This window comes from Phalaenopsis equestris, unplaced genomic scaffold (genome assembly GCF_001263595.1).
Source record: "Phalaenopsis equestris unplaced genomic scaffold, ASM126359v1 Scaffold000800, whole genome shotgun sequence".
NCBI lineage: Eukaryota > Viridiplantae > Streptophyta > Magnoliopsida > Asparagales > Orchidaceae > Phalaenopsis > Phalaenopsis equestris.
In genome coordinates, this window is record NW_018165240.1 from 799258 (window position 1) to 820087 (window position 20830).

Below are 20830 nucleotides of genomic sequence, written 5' to 3' on the forward strand. Positions count from 1 at the left end.
TTTCACTACCTCATTTTTTGCCTCCCTAGAGGGTTTGGGTTTGACTGAACCTTTAGTTTTGTCTCTCAAGCTTTATGAGATATATGTTTACTAAGCTATATTTTGTCTGTTTTTGTTTTAATTTATCTAGTTTTCGAGATTATGGTTAGATGTTATTCGTTGTGATTCCAAATGACGTCGTCTATTGTTGATCATGGTGGTGTTGTCTGTTGCTAATCCTTGTGGTTCTTCTCCAACTAGAAGATTATTTGGAGCTTGGGTTTTCTTGAGGCAATTTGGTGCTAATTCAAGTGGTTTTTCCTTCTTCCAAGTGTTAGAATTGTATTTTTATTGTTATTGTCTGTTTGTTTCTTTGAGCTCCATCTTGTATTGTAGAACTTTTATTTGTCGCTGTCTTATCTTCAGTGTTGTTGTTTATACTTTATTTTTTAGGTTGTGTTTTGTCTCTTGAGTTGTTTCTTTTCTCTTCAGAATAAAGTTAGGTGTGACTAGGCTCGCTCTTGTTCGGCTAGTTTATATTTCGAGCTCAAAAATTGTGTTCGTGTTTGGCTCGTTTGCTTAACGAGTCGAACACAAGCTGTTCACGAACAAATAGCCCTTTTAACAACCATAATCATGTACCTATAATACATAAGACAATAAAGGTTTGAACAAGATTTAAAAATTATTATTTATATTAAAACATCATTTGAATTTAATTTAATAATTTTTATTCTATTTTCTTAATCAATATTTTAATTGATTATAAATCTTTGTAGTCAATTAGATTTTTGTTAAATGCTAATTAATATATATGTATATTGATATATATATATATATATATATATCGAACAAAATTAACGAGCCAAACACAAGCTCTTCATGAACAACGAGCCGTTTTGACAGCCCTAGGTGTGACTCTCATCTTTTCTCAAAAAAAAATACCGATTATGCATAACCTAATTGAAATAGTTTTTCATTATTTTCTTTTTTTACAATCAAATTTATTAGAATATAATAACTTTAAAAAATTATTATTATTTAATTTTTAAATAATAATAATAGTAAAGCATAATTATATACATAGCACCTAAAACTTTGCTCATTATACTTTTAAACTACCGAGCCGATATATTTAGTTATGCCACAATCAAACCATTGAGAATTTGGTTTAATAATTGTTTTCGTCCCACAAACCTACCTCAAAATATATTTGGTGGCTAAACAAATTATATATCATTTGCATATCTAACACCAAACATTACTTTTTTACACATCTAACACCCAAATTATTTATCATTTGCATACCAGCCATAACATGCCCATTAAGGGAGTACCCAAAATAACCAAACCTTTCATATTACATACAAAAACACCACATTACTCGCTTTCTAAAATTGGAACACACCTTTTTTATGCAAAACCTTTAATGACAACAAAGGGTGCATTTGGGGCAGCTAGTGCGCTTCAGGATAAGCTGCTTATCCTGAAACGCAGCCCGCAGGCGGGACGCGGGATTCGGTCTGCAGCCTCCGTTTAGTGTAAAAACTCAAACGCGGTTTCGGATAAGTGGCGAAACGCGCGAACCAAGCTGTACGGCGGCGTTTTGAAAACACCGCTCGCACTTATAAGCTGCCCCAAATGGGCCCTTTATACAAATATCAAACTTCATATGCTAAATATGTAAATACATAAAGAATTGGGTGGTATGGTATGTAAATTTTCCCAATAATTTTTCAAATGTTCCATGAACCATCAGGTGAAAAATATAACTCTACTAAAAGGACAGGTGAAACATCAAAAATATGTTAAAAATATAATAATAAATAAATATATGAGAAATACATGAAAGAAATTTGGAAGTAACAAATGCAAATATTTCTGTCTTATTTATACTGAACTGCTGCCTCAAGCAACCAGAGGTTCATTTATATTTACTTCTCACTAGAACAAATTTAAAAATTTAAAGCTATATCTATCTATATGTATGTATTGATATAGAGAATGGAAGAAAACTATTGCTCCTATTCTTACACACACTATTAAGAAATAAAGCATACAGACTTACTTCATTGCCAAACACCAACTGATTCAGCTCATCTCTGATCATTATCTCTAAAAGCAGAAGGATGCCAGTAATAGTATTCATCTGTGTAGTTCTTCCTCCTGCCGCGAAAACCTCTCGAGTTATCCTTAACTCGATAATATTCGCCTTTGTCCGTCACAGGCCAAGGTTTCGAATCGAATCGACGTGTCATGCCTCTCCCATTTCGCCAGTTTCCATATTTCGTGCCGTTCCAATACTGTCTATGGTCCCAGGAACTCTCCTTTGCTATGCCGCATGAAGCATCATTTGAATACATCATTGATAGTTTCCGTGCACTGCTCGAACCGAAATCTTCCTCGTCGCCCCATCCTGTAGGCACTATTGCGGTGCCGTCACTATCGAGAACTGGATTCTGAGCATGGCCGCATCGAGAAAGTTCCGTCGGAGATTGATCGCCGCCGGCCGTAATAAAAATCGGGATTTGAGCTCCTGATGTAGCTGGATCCTCTACATCCCATCCAGTTGGTATGATTTTTATTGAGTTGTAGTCTGGAAACTCTTTATGAGTTGGTGGCGGCAGTGGTGGTGGCTTATACAAATCCTCCACCAGCCGAGGATCGAGAAAAGCGTCTTGATCGACCACATCGATGTACATATCGGGATTGGGGAAGGGGATGTCGCAGTGGAGGCCGTTAATTTCAGCCCAGTAACGAGCCTTTGCATTATCGAATGATTCTTTTCCGGCCGAGTCGTCCCAGTTGAGCACATTTTCGAACAAATGAGTGAGTTTCTTGTCTTCGCAGAATTTCCCCCAAGGAATTTGGCTGCAGAATTTTATCTCCCAAGGCGGAACGGAATTGCAAGAATGTCCTGCGACCAGTCGATTAGAATATAAAAGTTTACAAATAAGGGCTTTGGTGCAATTTTATGGAAGAAAAAGATACCAACATGAAAAGATATTTTATGGTAAGGAAATATAAGGCTGTATCAATGGTTACAGAATAATCATCCAAAATTTGCAGTACAAATAGATTTAAGAGTACCAAAAAAGGGTGAAAATAAGCAACAAAATAACTGAAATGGCAAGAAAAATAAACTCTGCAAAACCATAGTTGTTTCAAAACCTACATCAGAGCTCTCTAACGGCTCATTTTGTTTCCTCTAGAAGGAAACCTTTTTATAAAAAAAAAATTTGATAATTTCATTTCTAATCATTTTGACTAGAGAAATGAAATTACCACATTAAAGAAGCATGTAAGAAGTTTGTAGAGTTTTTAAAGTCACTAAAAGCACAAATAGAAATGAACCACCAGGAAAAAACTATGTTAGTTGAAGCACAACATAATCCATGTATATATTGTAGATATGTGCATATGCATATGTGTAAACATTAAGAAGGAAGGTTTCCATACATATAGGGTTGTAAACGAACCGAGCTTGAGCGAGCTCAGGCTTGGCTCGTGTTCGGCTCGTTCGAAATAGCTCGTGTTCGAAATCGGATCGTGTTCGAAATCGGCTCGTGAACAGTATGTTCGTGTTCGGCTCGATTTAAATATTTGTGTTCGTGTGTTTAAATATTTGTGTTCGTGTTCTGCTCGTGTTCGGCTCGAAATTGGCTCGTTAAACTAAAATTGGAAAAAATTGATGTAAAGTGTGGGATTCGAACATGGGTCAAATCTATACAAAAAAAGACACTAACCACATTGCCACATGAGATGTTATGATTTATACTTTGACATAAATATATATTATATATTATTATATAAATAATATATGTAATATATTGTTATATAAAAAGTTATATAATTTTTTTTCGAGTCATTTCGAGCCGAACACGAGCGAACAAACTGTTGTTCGTGTTCGGCTCGTTTATATTTCAGCCGAACACGAGCTGTTCACGAACAACGAGCCAAATTGACAGCCCTACATACATACCACTCAATTCCTATGTATTTGCATATCTAACACCTTACCTATGCATAAAAAGGTGTATTCCACGTTTTTAAAGTAAAAATGGTTGGTATTTTTTGATGTGATATGCAAGATTTGGCGGTATACATGTAAAAAACAAGATGAGGTTTTTGATATGTAAATACATAGGAATTAGTTGGTATGCATGTAAATGCCCCCTTGAAAATTTGTAGCTAGAATATATATATTTTAAAAATGGTTATTTTGTTTTTATTCATTTTGGGCATGAAAATAAAATCATTACATATAAGATGATTTAAGGCATTTGTAGATTTTATTTAATCAACAACCTCCATGCCTACTTGAATGGAGAGAAAAAAAAAACTAAATTTTTATTTCACTATTTAATGTACAATAAACTTTCTTGCCTCAGTAGTTACTTTTATAGATTTCAACGAATCCAAAATAAAAAATTACGCAGATTTATAGGAATCAACTCAAAATAGAATGTTTAAATTCTTCCAAACTCTTCCATGACAACTAATGAGCAAGCATGTCACTGAACATATCAACCCCAATGACAAGGCAACATAGCAAAAAACCATAAAGTTTGGAACAAGACTAGAATAGTGGATTGCAGGAACTAAGAAGCGATGAGCAGATGTTAGAAATAGAAAATCAGCAGTAAAATGAATCAATGGTGGATAATGTTAGCTAGAATAAAAGAGTGGCAATGTAGCAGAGAGAGAAACATCAACACACTGGTAAAACACTTCCCAAGTGAAGACATTTGAACTTCATGTACAGATAGTAAGGGTAGAAATGAAAACACTCATTCAAAGGTTTGACTTTATAAACTTTCAAAGTAATATAAAATACTACCGTTTGTATAGGGGCCAACATCATAGACATATTTCGCATAGAATAGCTAAAAACAAATAAAACATAATGATAGAAGTTATTAGCTAGTTCCTTCACATTTACCATTTTTTAATTTCCCTGTTTTTATCTGCCTCTTCCACTCTTGATCCAACCTAGAAACAGTGATGTTTTTTAACAAAAGTAGAAAATGCAGACATTAATTAGCTCCCTTGCATGCTTATATATTTATATCATAATAGGTCTCCTTTTCTATAAGAGAAATAGATGATAATCTAAAAAAAATTAAAATTCTGAAGCAACATGAAGATGGGGATTTCTATTTAGAAGTAGCAACAAACTCTTAGAATCTAGCAACTAACTCCTAAAAAATAGTATCTAAATCCTAAATTAAAAAATGGATTAAAATTGTAAAAGGGATTCAAACCAATCTTTTGCAAAATGTTTGCAAGTTGCCAAACTGGCTATTGTGGCTCATATCTTGAGCCTAAGGAATAGAATCATCCTCGAAATCTTGGGCGACTATGTTTGCGTCCTATATTTTTAATAATATAAGTGTCTTGTGTCCGTGTCCCCATTGTATGCAACCGTGCAACATAAAAAGGATTCAAACAAAATCTTTTGCAACAATTTTATGTTTGACTGACCAAAGTGTGGACATACATCTAGTCCATTGATACGTTTTTTTCAATAATTCCACTTTATATGGCATTTTTAGCTAAATTCAAATTATGCGCCATAATACATGACCAAACCCAATCATTAGACTTGTTTTAATCGTCTTAAAGTCAATTAGGAGATTTAAAGACGACTTCAGAATCTTGTAAAGAGATCTTGAGATTCATTTGAATCATGGCCCCCCCCTTAAAATTTCCTTCTACTCCTGCAATTGATATTTCTCTTTCTACCAACCTCTACTCTAAGCCTCTATCTCTCCTCTTTCTTTCTAGAGCCACTAGTGACGCTCCTGGTATTTTTGGTGAATAGATTGGAACAAATGATGGGGTTTCTCATGTTAATACTTTGAACTAAACTAGCAAAAGTCCGTACTATTGTCAAATTGGGTGTTTCTTAAACTTTATATTATGCTAAGCAAGATATTTGATGCTTAAAAACTCTATTCTTATACTTCTACTTCGGCTACAACAACTAAATCAATTTAAAGTGTTATTTTTCCCTTGCGTGGTGATTAGTTCTTAAAGGTCTGTGTCCTCTTGATTACTTATGATTGTTGGAGTTTTCAACATTCTAAATTACTTGAACCTTAGTTTTTACCATACTTTAATACCAAAAATTATCCAAACTTCCTTAATAAGATTGGTGTCCAAATCCTACCAAGTGGTTAGGAGGAAGTCCCTGGTGTCATAGTGTGAAGGGTGTGTCACTCGATTATCATTAATTAAAGAATTTATGCTTCCTATCTACGTGAGAGAAAATAAATCTCATAAGACTTCTCATAAATTATTTTGGATATCTTACCAAGGCAATAATTAAGCTTTTAAAAATAGTGATTGCAACAATCAATTAGGGTTTCTCGTGAATTTATTATATAGAAACCAAATATTAACAAGTAAATCGAAATAGCATTATAATGTGGAACTTAGCTTTTGCTAGTGAGTCTTCTCATCCTCCATTTCATTAACTTAGTTGACCCTTCTAATTACCTAAATATGCTACTTTCAACTATCCCTCAAAACATTGAAGAAAAAATAATTTTGGCAAAGCCAAGAAATACAAACAACCTTTCCCATCTAATTTGGATAATATTGATGCTTGAATAGAGGAAGGGGTCGTAACTTTTAAATGTCTAGATATCAAGGTTTAAAAGGGTGGAAACCAGCTGAAGGGGTTATAATTTTTAAGCAAAAATTTTACAATCAGCCTATGAAAAGAGTACAAAACCAGGCAATTACACAAGTGCTAATTAAAAAATATAAAAATAAAATACACCATCAATTAACCGGATAGACAAAGAAAGAGCCATCTGCCTAAAAAGAAGACTCCTATGAATCCTCATTTAGAACATTCTATTTGAAGTCAAGCAAATCTTGGAGAGTTATGATATACATTATTTTTATTTATGTCCTGGCTTAAAGAATTTAAAACAATTAAACCATTAATTCTCCTATCATATAAATACTAACATCAAACTCAACGAATTAAGAATCTGAATCACCAAAATCCCCAACAAGATGATCATCGGGAGCTAATTTTTCAAATAGATTTGGATCAAGGAACTTATATGCAGATGCAGAGTTGATCACCTCAATTGGGCAAAAATCTAAGGTTATGAATCTTAAGCAAGATCTAAAAATGGTTCAAAGACACAAATCAGATCAGAAGTGCTCAAAATTAAAACCATTACATTAGCAAGTTGACTTTGTCAATTGAATGCTCCAAGGAATCATGATTGCTATGAGAGTTCAACAATTCTCGGTATTTCTGGACACAATCTATGATTGATATGGAGGAGGTCATTCAATCTATAACCTCTATTAGTAGTCATTAGCAATAGAATCAATCCAAATCACCTTCTAAAAAAAGATAGTAAGGGTATAGAATCAATCCTAGCCACCAACGTCTTAGAAACTTAACAGTACCAACATCCACATGAAGATATTAAAAAAAAAAAAAGTTGAACCAAGAGAAAACAGAGTTAATTGGTTGAAGTGGCGAATATAGTCATGAAAAATAACCCAAATAAGCATAAAAGGAGGTTCATCAAAACAATCATAGTTAAAAGACAACTCAAGTATTTACGTCGAAAACCATTCACATATTACAAACTCCCAAAGAAGAGTCTTTAAGAATCAACTTCTAAAAATAATTTCACAAAAATGACACAAAAATGAAAAGAATCAACAAGTTCGACTGAAAAATCTCCAATCAATCTCAAATAGAACATAATTTTATGAACAACCTTAGAACTAAATTGACCACAAAAAACCTGCCAACAAGAGAGAAAGATGAAAAAGATGTCAACTCAAAGATTTCACCAACAAGAAAAGAGTGCAATTTTTTTGTGATAAAAGTGCAGCTTGAAGGATTGGTAGGAGGTTTCTCAAAAGGATGAAACAGATGGAAGACCAGAACCTTTATCACCCGTAATATACTCTGCAAAAGAATGGGGAGAATTGGTAGGAGGTTTCTCAAGCATCGATATAAGTAGGGACAAAGTCTACCGGGAGGAATGGTTGGCCAAATAGATAGAATGGCTACCATGGGATATTATGAAACCAGAGGAAGCAAATTTACATAACATCAAAAACGAGTGATTAAAAAAGATACAATGAGTGACAATAAGAAAAGAATAACCAAACCTAAGTTGGAAGGATTCAATCATAGATGTTGAGGTCAAAGATAGCATGAGTGTAAGTAGAATCAAGGCGTCAGAACCAGGGAGCATAAGCACGACTACAAGTGTCTGAACCCGAGTACAAGTGACCAAAAACACAAGCTAAAGACAGATAAACGATCTATACAAGAATAACCCTAATTGTTGGGGGCAATGGAACACATGAGTGAGCATTACGCAGGAGCAAACCATAAGGCGAGTGAGTGGTAGGTAGCTCCATTCATTTCAACAACCTTCTCTATGGAGACTCTCCTCCCACATCTATGGCTTCTTCTTAGCAACTTCATCTCTACCTTTAACCAAACTGCTACTACTACACCAAAAACTACACAGAGACAACAAGGACAAATTTTTTTGAGACTAAATTAACCAAAATACACAATCAATTACCAGATAGCAATGAGGTAATAGTCATCTACTAGAAAAAAAAGAATCACATGAGACCTCATTTAAAGTGTTTTACTTGAAGTCTAGCAACTCGAGGAGAATGACAATATACTTCAGTTTTATTATGCTTATGCTTAAAGAATTTAAAACATTTTAGCCATTAATTCTTCCATAGTAGAAATTATAACATTACAATCAACAAACTAAAAATCTGAATTTCCAAAATTCCCCAAAATCACCATGATCACTAAGAGCAATTTCTTGAGTGGACCCAAATTAATGAACTTGTATGTAGATGCAATGTCAATGACATCCATTGGGTAACCGTCATAAAAGGTTAAGAATCCAAGGCAAGATCTAAACATGTTTCAAAATTTTGTGTACAATTTAGATCAGAAGTAGTGAAAATTACAACCATTATATAGGCAATTGAATGCTCCACGCTGTGTTGACAGCTAGAAGATTTCCAGAATTTTGGTATGTCTTCATCAATTTACAAAATTGTGACCAAAAACTTGGCAAGAAAAGAAATTGCAGAAATTCCTTCAAATTCTACCATCTATTAGCAGTCAGTAGCGGTGGAACCAATCCAAATCAGATTCTATAAGGGTATAATAACATCCATTTCAACAAAGATCCTAACCACTGACAGCATAGATATCTTAGCAATATCAACATCCCCTTGAACAGATTGAAAAATTGAACTAAGTTAAAATAGAGTTAATCGGTTTAAGTGGTGAATTCAGAGTAAAAAAAAATCAATAAAGAAATAGTAATAGGAGATTTCTCAGAAAAATCAAAGTGAGAAGACCGCTTAAGCATTCACATGAAAAAAACATTCACATATTATGATCACCTTGATAAGAGTTATTATTAATTGGTTTCCAAAAATAATTTGATAAGAATATGATGAAAAGAAATACACTAAACTGAAAAATCTCGAATAGAACATAATTTTATGAACAATCTTAAGACTAGGTTGATACAAAAAATCTTAACAACAAGGGCAAAAGAGTGAAAATGCCAACTCTGATATCTCTTAATAAAACAAATGAGTGAAAATTTACCATGATAGAAGGATAACTTGCGGTATGTTGGTACTGAAACTTGCTATAAATATAAGGGAAACCAAAAGGAGGAAGAATGTTGAAGACTAGAAACCTAATCACCCTTAACAGCCTCTGCGAAAGAACGAGGAGCATAATTAGAAGAATCCTCAACAGTCTAGGTGCAAAAGCTAATATAGTGGAAGCACTAGATTAGGTCACTTGAAAAGCAGTTGAAAAATTTGATGTAATGGCTACAATGGGATCATCAAAAGGCAAATTAAGCAAAATTACATAACATCAAACAACAGAAGCAGAACAAAAATTAATGATTGATAGACGGGAAGAGCATGACCAGAGTTAAAAAATGCCATCCTAGGCGTTGATGTTGAAAACAACATGAGCTTAGAGTATGTCGACGTCGCAAAACATCAAAGCCTGGGAGCACATGAGCAACTACGAGTGTATGGACCTGAGCACAAGAGACCAAACACTAGCTTAAGGTCAAGAAATGATCGAAGCAAGAATAATCCCGGGTGTCGGGGGCAATAAGCCCAACAAATGAGCACCGCACAAATGTAGACCATAAGAGGATCAGGGAGGAGGCTGTTCCCTTCGGGGAATCTCCCTCACCTAAAGTTTCTTCTTAGCTGCTTCATCTCTATCCTTGTAATTAAAGTGGGTCTACTACACCTATTAACGATTGTGTGCATGGTTCATCAAAAATCACACAGAGAGACAGCAAAGAAGATGTTTTGGAAGTAATTTTATCAAAATACCATCAATTGACCAGATAGCAACAAAACAAGAGCCATTTTCCTGAAAAGAAGAACTTCATGAGCTCTCATTTAAAGTGTTTTACCTGAAATCTAGCAAAACTTGAAAAGTGACAATATACTTTATTTTATGTGTCAAGCCTAAGGAATTTGAAACATTTTAACCATTAATACTTCTGTAATAAAAATACTAACATCATAGCCAATAGACTGAGACTCTGGATAACTAAAATCTCCAACAACAAAATGATCATCAAGTGCTAAATTATGTAGTGGATTAGGGTCAATGAACTTGTAAGCAGATGTGTCCAAAACACCCAAAAAAGGTTTAAAACCTGAAGTAAGATGCAAAGATGGTTTAAAATTTTATGCGCAAACTAGAACAGAAGTAGTCAAAACTATAATCTTTCTATTAGCAAGTTGGCTTTGCCCAATTGATTGGTCCATGCTATCTTGATTGCTAAAAAAAATTTCATAAGTTTGTGTGCCTTGAAGTAATCTATAAAAATGTGACCATAGATTGCTAATCAAAAGCTAATTTGTATAGTAGATTAGGATCAATGATCTCGTTTGCCGATGTTGTGCAGATCATCTCCATTAGGAAAATACCAAAGGAAGGTTTTGAATTCAAAGCAACATATCAAGATGGTTTAAAGATTCATGTACAAACTAGATAAAAAGCTGTCAAAATTATAATCATTCTATTAGCAAGTTGGCTTTTCTCAATTGATTTTGCTATCTTAATTGATTGCTCAATGGTATCTTACTTGCTAGGAATTTTTCATAATTTTGTGCCTTGAAGCAATATATGAGGTAGCGAAAAAAAAAATTGCAAGAAAAATTATATGGAGGAGAGCCCTCAAATTCTACTTTTTGCCGGTAGTCATTAACAGTGGAAGCCAATCCAAATCATCTTTGGAATAATAATATATGTTTGATGATCAAAATAACAGCAATTCCAATATACACTTGAAGGTGTTTACGAAAAGGGAAATTTACTTACATGCCACACAATTATTATGTATTTACATATTTAAATATTCATATTTACATTTATAACACTTCGGTGTTATAAAGCTATGCATCAAAATGTGTATTTCACTTTAAAAGGTGAACAATAGTGGCAATTTAGATGGGATGTTAAAGATTTCAGGATTATGTATATAAATATGAAAGTATAGATGTTAGATATGTAAATGCACAAGAATTGTCTGACATGCATGTAAATGCCCTTTGAGAAAATTTTGAAATAGAAAATAGAGTAGCTTGGTTAAAGTATTGAATCACGAGTCAAGAAAAAATAACCTACATAAGAATAATAAGGGATTACTCAGAACAATCGAAGTGAGAAGTGCACTAAAGCATTTACATCAAAAAAATCATCCGCATATTATGATATCCTCCAGAGAAGTCCTTAAAAATCAACTTTTAAAAATAATCTGATGAGAAAACAACGAGAAACAATAAGTTCAACTAAAAAATATCCAATTAATCTCGAATAGAACATAAATTTATGAACAATCTTAAAACTACTGTCCCCTAAAAAACTAGCCAACAGTGGCGGATAAAAAAAAAATCCTACTGATAGATCTTATCATTGGAAGAAAATGAGTACAAATTTATCATGATAGAAGGAAAACTCGTGATGAGTTGGTACAACACAATGTTATAAATATAACAGAAGCCAAGGGGAGAAAGCAAATTGAAAACTAGGACCTTATCACCCCTAGACCCTCTTCAAAAGAATGGATAGCAGAAGTAAAAGGAGCTTCACCTCAGTAGTCAATATACTAGGAGCAGGAGTTGCCATAAGGGAAATATCACATTACAGATTCATCTGAGGAATAAGTGGGAAAGTAGATGGGATGGCTACCATAAGATGATTTAGAGCCCTACGAAGCAAAAATTACATAACATCAAACATGAGAGGATGAAAAAAAAATTAGCATGTGGCTAGGAAGAGAGAAGAACCAAACCAAAATTGAATGGACGTAGCCCCAGGTGTCACGGTCGAAGACAGCATGGTTCAAAGACTTGTGTACAAACTAAATCAAAAGTAGTTAAAAAAGCAAACATTGCATTAGTAAGTTGTCTTCTATCAATTGAATGCTCCATGCTGGCTTTATTACTGGGAGTTTCCACAATTCTGGTGTGTCTTAAAGTAATCAATATCATTGCGACAATTTTTTTGCAAGAATGCCTTCTAATCTTGCCTTTTGTTAGTAGTCATTAGCAATGAAAAAAATCCAAATCACCTTCTATAAAGGCATACTAACATCCATTTCAACCAAGATCCTAGCAATGGACTGTCTGAATAGCTTAACAAAATCAAAATCCACTTGAAGAGACTTATCAAACATAGGAAGATGAGAAAATAAAGTTGATTGGAGTCGAACAAAAATAACCTAAAAAAAAGTAACATAACTATCAAAGTGAGAAGACAACTTGAGCATTCACATCAAAAAATCAATCACATATTATGATCTCTTTAAAAAGAGTATTTAAACATCAGCTTCTACAAATAATTTGATAAAAATATGGCAGAAATTAAGAAGCTCAACCCAAAAATCTCCAATCAATCTCAAATAAAATATAAATCATGAAGAACATAGATCTGCACAAAACTTGGTAGCGATGGTGAAAGAAAAATGAGGTGTCAACTCAAAGATCTTATCATCCAAATTAAATGATTGCATGTCTACCATTGATAGAAGGGCAGCTTTTTATGAATTAATTCAAGTCCTTCAGTGTAAATAAAGGAAACTAGAAGGAGAAAGCAAGTTGAAACCAAGACCCTTATCAACCCTAACAAGCCTCTACAAAAGGAGGAGCATAAGTAGAAGGAGACTCCACGATAGCCCATATACCAGGTGTAGGAGCTATCATAGGGGAAGCAACGCATCATGGGATCACCTAACGAGCGGGTGGTAGAATAAGTGGAAAGGCTATCGCGGGATGATCAAAAGCTAGAGGAAGTTAATTCACATGGCAACGAACATGAGAGGTTATACAAAAATTAATCAGTAGATGAGGCAAAAAGAACCAAGCCAAAGCTTAAAGGATGCCTCCGTGGACGTCGAGCTCAAATGCAACATGTTCAATGTATGCGGCGCCAGGCATTGGAGCCGAGGAACAAAAGCAAGTGATATCGGAGTTAATTCAAACCACAATAAAAATGAAAATTTTATTGTTAAAATTCAAAATAGTTACAACCAAGAATCTTGAAAACAAGAAATAAATGACAGCCAACGCAAACGAAAACAGGAAATAACAACAAAGGACACTACGCATAGACCACGACTAAGACTAAGTGTGGGGGGAAAAGGGGTGGGGAAGAGGTTAAGGAGAATAGAGAGGGTTGGCAGCAGGTTACAGCGAGATGAATTAGGAGCTGGAACGTTGACTAGATGGCAGTTGAAAGGTTTCTGGTGGTCGGATGGGTAGGAAGAGAGGCGGGGCAGTTGGCAGCAAGGTGGACGGCAAGATGGAAGAGAGTTACGGCAATTAGCAGGTAGAAGAAGGGTGAAGGTGGGAATGCAGAGGAGAGTTGAGGAAAATAAGTATCCCCACAACATCGAGTTACAATCGAAATACCCCTCGAACCGCAGGAGAAAATTACCACAACTGACGACTTACAGTCGGAGCACCTCCTTGCCTTTGAATATAGCCCTAGAAGAGAAAACAGTAGCTGACGACAAGTTAGGCAAAAATCTGAAATCATGAAAACCAAAAAAATAACCCTAAACAAGCAAAACAACAACTATGTGGTAACTAGTAGATAAATTAGGAAGGGGACCTCCCTTTGGGCGGCAATCTAAAAAGGCAAAGGAGTAGGGTGGAAAACAGACGAAAGGAGGCGGCAGGCACGGTATCTCCCCCTCTTATGAAGGTCACCCGATCCAGCAGGGGGTGGGGATCGAGATCTATCCTCGCCAATTTAGTCGGTCATCCAGCAAGCAGGTTCAGTCGGCTTCCAAAGCCTATGTCCTGCCTCAAAAGCCTCGCCTCAGTCTCCCGAGGTTGTGGGAGCTTCGACTTCATTCTTCGAATATTCTAGTTCTTCGTATGCAATCCTAGCAGCACCTAGATTTCACTGGCAACTGCACCATCCTCCAAGTAACCTGAAGGTCTTTCCAAATTTACAAGCAAAAAATACACAATGGTCCAATCTTATCGAAGCTGCTACTAAATTGAGTCTGTGTATCTCGCCTCTGCTTCTGAATACTCCTAAAGTAATCCGCATTCGACTTAACCAAGTCTGAAGTAGGAGTAACCTGAACCTCCCTGCACGATGGTGGCGTTGGTGATAAGATACCGATCGTGATATCCTGAAAAGCACTCTGTTGTGTCTATCCCGCGTCTAGAGCTGGTGTCTCAGCTCTATCCTCCACTGTCATCACCAAAATGATCCCATCAATGCTACTATGGTGGCAAGGGCAGATGTGATATTGTGCTCCACTGAATTGAGGACTATACACTTCCCATCCTTGGTGAAGGAATGCATTTTTGAATCAGTTGTGTTGAGTCCTCTAGTTAAATTGCCACAGTCTCCCCAATAAAATGTAGGAGGCATCCATGGAGACCACGTCGCACCACACTCAATCCTACAGTTTGTTTCCAATCGAAAACTTCACTAAACACCTTCGGTCAATACTGACCTTGTATTCCTTCTTCAGCCACAACAGAAAATATGGTGGGGAGTGTCTCTGAGTCATGACACCCAACTTCTTGACTGTGTCTCTCCTTTATCTGATAGCAGATGAAACACATCACCCAGTTCCTTAGCTATCTCTTGGTCGCTAAACTCTTCCGCAGTGCCTTGCTCAATGAAAGACACAACTTGGCTCATCAAGCAGCTAGAGAGGATGTGCCCATATTCGTGGAATTTGAAACATTATCTAGCGGGGACTGTTGTGCGCGTGATACTATTATTAAACTTCTTATCGCTGAGGGTGGCTCTATCCTTTTCTAAACAATTTTTCACAAATCCCTAAGATGTGCTTCTTTGCAATCGCCAACTGTGGATTTCTGTCTGATTGGTAGTGGTTGCCTCTATAATTTTGTTGTCTTTCCACTTTCAGAGCTAAGATCTGGACGTCCCCAAGTAACCAATACGGCTGAAGCTATACCACATTGCTAACAGGAGGCTTCAGGACCCAAAGGTATCGGACTGTAGTATGCTCCTTTGGCCCGTTCAGCTAGCATTTCATCTTGTAAGTAGTCAAACTGAGATGTGAACTCCTCTGAAAGGTCTCACTGTTGATAATAAGAAGGAAGATATTTCTTCAACATTGTTTTCTTCATCTTCTCTCATTTAGTAATCTTATCATTTTCTTCTCTTTTTCACTGTCGTTGTAAGTTCTCTCACCAGACAGAAGCGCTCTTAACCTAATAGCAACCGATTTTACTTGTTTATCCAAGAGCACATTTTTATATTTGTAGATCCGCTCAACAGACTGTAGCCAATCAATAAATTAATATGGCTCCATATGTCCCTCAAACTCTAGTAGATCCACCATGAATTCGTAGTCTCTATATCCTCCAACTGATGTCTCCTTTCTAGACCTCCTCTGATACTGGAGTTTGAAACACCGTGGCCTTTCATCTTCATCATTGAAATCATCCCTACGGAAGTGGTTGAATTTTTCATCAATTTCTCCTCTTCAATTTTCCCTGTCACCATCAAGGGTAGGTCCCCCTGGATGTCATCATCAATGTTCGACAATCCGCTGAAGTCAGCAGATCTCTCCTTGATCATTCCCGGTATGCTCAGGCAAGTATCTCCTTGGTGGCATGGCTAGAGTTTAGAGTCGAGAGGATGAAAGCAGGTTAAAAGAATTGATTTAAACTTATTGATTTTGTAAATCAATAAGGGGAAATTATGATTAGGTCAAAGTTTAGTTGTGATTTGGAAACAATGAAGAAAATTTTGATGGAGGGATAATGTTAGGATTATGTTTAGACTAGTTCTGATACCAAATGATTTCAGAGTTAACCTAAAGCACAATAGAAATGCAAAAAAATTTGTTGAAATTCAAAATGGTTACAACCAAGCCTCTTGCAAACAAGAAATAAACAACAACCAACACAAACTACAATACAAGATTAACAGCAAAGGACGCTCACATAGACCCCAACAAGGTCTAAGTGTGCTAGGAGAGGGGTGGGGAAGAGGTGGTGGCGGGGAGAAATAGAAAAAGGAGGGTTGGCGATAGGGGAGTAAATGAGTTGAGTCGAGCTAGGATGACCCTCGACTCAAGCTCGAGCTTGATTAATTTTACTGAGTTCAAGCTGGCTCGCGAGCCGGCTTCTTTATTATAAAGGAGAGAATATGATATTAATTTAAGCTAAGTTTATAATAAGATGAGCCAGCTTCTTTATTATAAAGGAGAGAATATGATATTAATTTAAGCTAAGTTTATAATAAGATGACAAATATAATGAAAATTTTGGAAATAAATAATAAAAAAATCACCTAATATACAATACAAAATATCATTTTGTAAATGTTTTTAATCTTTTGAAGAAAAAGTCTTGAAATTTAATAGATTTAAAATATATTTTATATTAATATATTTGTGAACGAGTCGACTCATGAGCTATCGAGTCGAGTAGGGGTGGCTTGAGCTTGGCCAGTTAGCTCATCGAGCTTAGTTCACGAGTCACTTACCGAGTCAGTCTCGAGCAGGCTCACGAGTCGGCTTGACTCATTTACACCTCAAGTTAGCGGCAAGTTATGGCAAGAAGTAGGAAGGGGAGGATTGGCAATGGGTTACGACAAGGTAAATTAGAAGGGGAAGAGTTGATTGTAGGTTACGACAAAAAGAAATGGGAAGGGGACTGGCTGTAGGTTACGATAAAGAGGAATAGGAAGGGGAGGGCTGCAATTGTTGGGTGGAGGTGGAGGTTGTCGTGGAGGTTTTAGAAGGCTGACTAGACAATAGCTGAGAGGTTTCTAGTCGTGCAATGGGTAGGAGGAGAGGTTTAGCGTTTAGGGTCTGTAGACAACAGGGTGGATGGTAGGATGGAAAGGAGTCACGAAACTTAGCAGGTAAGGAAGAGTGAAGATTAGCTGTTGAGGGGAGTTAAGAAATATAAGAATTTTCGCGACATCGAGTTACGAAAGTTAGCAGGTAGAGGAAGGGTGAAGATGAGCTACTAAGGGGAGTTAGAAAAGATATGAATTTCCACGGGATCAAATTATAGTCGGAGCACCCCTCGAACCGTTTGAGAATATCGCCTCCAAACGGGTTACAATCGGATCACCTCCTTGCCTTCAAATATAGCCTTAGAAGGGAAAACAGCTGTCAACAACAAGCTAGACAAAAATCTAAAATTAGGAAGACTGAAAACTATCCCTAAGCAAGCAAAATAACAGCTATATAATAACTAGGAGAAAAATTAGGAAGTGAACCTCCCTTTGGGTGGCAATCTGAAAAGGCAAGGGAGTAGAGTGGCAAACAGACAAAAGGAGGGGGAAAGGCGCGGTATCTCTCGCTGCAATGAAGGTCGGCCAGTCCAGCATTGGTTAGACAGGAATCCATCTTATTCAATTTATCAAAACAAAAAAAAAATAATAGCAGACCATCCAGCAAGTCAGTTCAACCGGCCTCCAAAGCCCGCGTCCCACCTCCAAAGTCCCGTGTCAGCATGACTATGAGGGCATAGACACAAGCACAAGCAAACAAAAAAAAAACTAGAGGCAAAGAAACAATTACATAGAAACCCGAGTGTCGGGGGCAACAAGGACGATAAGTGAGCATTGCACAAGGGCGCACCAGAAGGGGAGCAATTGGGAGGCAATTCCCATTATTTGACATGGCCTTCCCTTTGGGGTTTCTCCTGCATCTAGGGTTTCTTCTTGGATCCTTTATCTCTACCCTTTTAATTGAAGTAATTACTACACCTATTAACAATTGCAAGTAGGGTTCACCAAAATACCACATAGAAAGAGGACAAAGAAGGATTTGAAATTTTAGGTCATTTGATTCTAGGATGCTCACAATGATCCTAATATGGCTATATTAATAGAAGAAATAAAGAATAATCTAAAATATATATTCAAAGACCAAATCAAACATGAAATAAAAATTAATATTTAAAATAGCAACAAAATCCTAAAATCAAACAACTAACTCCTTAAAAATAATAACTAATTCTGAAAATCCAGAAAATGAATAAAATCCTAAAATATATGCAAGAAATTCAAATAAATCTCTTCCAACGCTTCTATTATTTACCAAACAAACCCTAAGGAGAGATAGGTTTGGTTGAGATTTTGTTGTGCGATTTCATTTTACATGTCATTTTGCAACAACAATCAAATTATGCATCTTAAGACATCCAATCCCTTTCACTGAGCTTGTTTGAATCCTCCTGGAATTGTTGCAAGACTTAAAATGCCCTGACAACCTTCTGAAATGATCTTCGTAACCACTTGAATCAATTTGACACCAACATCAATCAATTTCTAACTACAATCAAAACTAAATTTGGAATCTACTAATTCATTATTTTTTCAATAGGTTTTCAAAATTCAAGTAGTGAAATTCCCAGAGAGAAATGTAGAACTAGGAGAAAAAAAAAGTAAATGTAGCTAAAATGCTATGTTTTTTGAAGTGTTTTGAAATAGATATCCCTACAGATATCTACATATTAATGTTCTGTAAATATTAGCATGTATATATATGTTAAATTTGTATCGAAAGTATGAAAAAAAATATGAACAACTGTCACAAATTGATAAATCTTTCTCAAACTAATTTCAAATTTGGCCAAATTGGAGCACATTATGCACACAATTTTAAAGTTATTATCATCTCAAGATTCACTAAATTTAGATTTATATGGCTTAGTGAACCCAACTTGAGTTAAATCTACTTGAAGCCCAATGGCCCTAGATGACAAAACACTATCTAGCATATAAAAAAAAACAAATTGCCGTATAAAATGAAGATAAAATGACAAAGCATAAAGTGCTAAAATATACAAAAAAATGGGATAACTGAAGATAAACCTCTTAAATAAAGTTGTTAAAAATAAACAAAAAGGAGCAAAATAAATGACAATAAATAGCATTGAAAAGTAAGGAACATCAAAGAAATAGCAACAAAATGCATAAACCTTCAAAGAATCTAAAATAATTGTCCTCACAAACAGCAGTCAAGCACATGGCATTAGCATGCATACCACCCAATTCTTACGTATTTACATATCTAACACCAAAATTTTGTTATTTACATTTATACCATTCAAATCTTGCATGCCACATCAAACATACCACCATTTCAACTTTTGAAAAGTGAAACATACCTTTTCATGTATATGTAAGCTGGTATATATGTAAAAATTCAAGTTTAGGTGTTACATATGCAGATACACAGGGATTCATTGGTGTGTATGTAAATCTTCCATATAACTTCTATCCAGATTCTGAGGAAAAAGAATACCTTGATTTTTTTATGTGCAGCAACATTTAAGAAACAATAAATCATAAACCCACTGATATAGCATATTCCCCACCAATATAACAAGGCTATAAAACAAATATAAGAAACAAGCAGCCAAAAACCCAACGAGGATTTCAACAGATCACAACATGCAACAAGAATTTATTCCTTTACTCAAAACGGAAACAGAACAAATAAAATTTGAATGCAAGGACAAGAAAAAAGACATCGCGGACCACCGACTGATACAAATCGACAAAACTTGAGAAATTTATGGAGAAGAAAGAACAGAAAACCCTAAAAGGTTTGCTTAAGCGGCAGGCGCAAAGAGGAAGAAACCGAGTCAGGGAAAACTTACCAGAAGAAGGCGGCAAGCCGCCGTATCTAGACGTCCCTTTGGGCCATCCAGCATCCTTTTGATGCGTCCTAGGTCTCCTTCGGGAATAACTCCACTCCCCCATTAAACCAAAGTAAGAAGAAACCAGACCTCTCTCTCCTTTCTCCCCCTTCTTAATCTTTCTTCAAAGGAATGAGCAATGGAAAATCTCGGAAGATTGAATTGTGAATCCTTCTCCGAAGTTCGTGATACTGACAGAGATAACGGAACCGAGAAAGGGTTTAGAAGATTGAGTTTCTAGATTGGGGAAGGGAATTTCCAGACGGAATTCGAGGATTCGAGAGGATAAAATAGGAAAAAAAAAAAGGAGACATTTTTATTTTAATAATATTTAAATATTATGATTTGAGAGAAATATTATGTCCGGAAATATTTTGAATACCATCACGTCTCTATCTATGATGAACCGTAGAGTTATTGGGGAGAAGGAAGAAAAATATTATATCAGTATTTTGTATGTAGAGTTGACAGAAAAAATAAAATAAAATATGTTCGGTAACATAAGGGAATATTATTTCCGTGTTATTCAGGTGTTATTGTGTTATTATAATACTGAGAATATTCTCAGAACACAATAACACTTGAATAACATACAATAACACAT

The 20830-nt window shown here is 35.6% G+C and overlaps 1 protein-coding gene across 1 annotated transcript; it reads right to left on the minus strand.

Moving 5' to 3' along the window:
* Positions 1–1849: 1849 nt before the first annotated feature.
* Positions 1850–20487, minus strand: LOC110031329. The gene is made up of 2 exons (XM_020734477.1): positions 20188–20487; positions 1850–2896 (listed from the first exon to the last, which is right to left on the minus strand). Exons 1-2 carry the CDS (start codon positions 20288–20290, stop codon positions 2076–2078), a joined length of 924 nt encoding a protein of 307 aa, XP_020590136.1. The 5' UTR covers positions 20291–20487; the 3' UTR covers positions 1850–2075.
* Between the last annotated feature and the right edge of the window lie 343 nt (positions 20488–20830).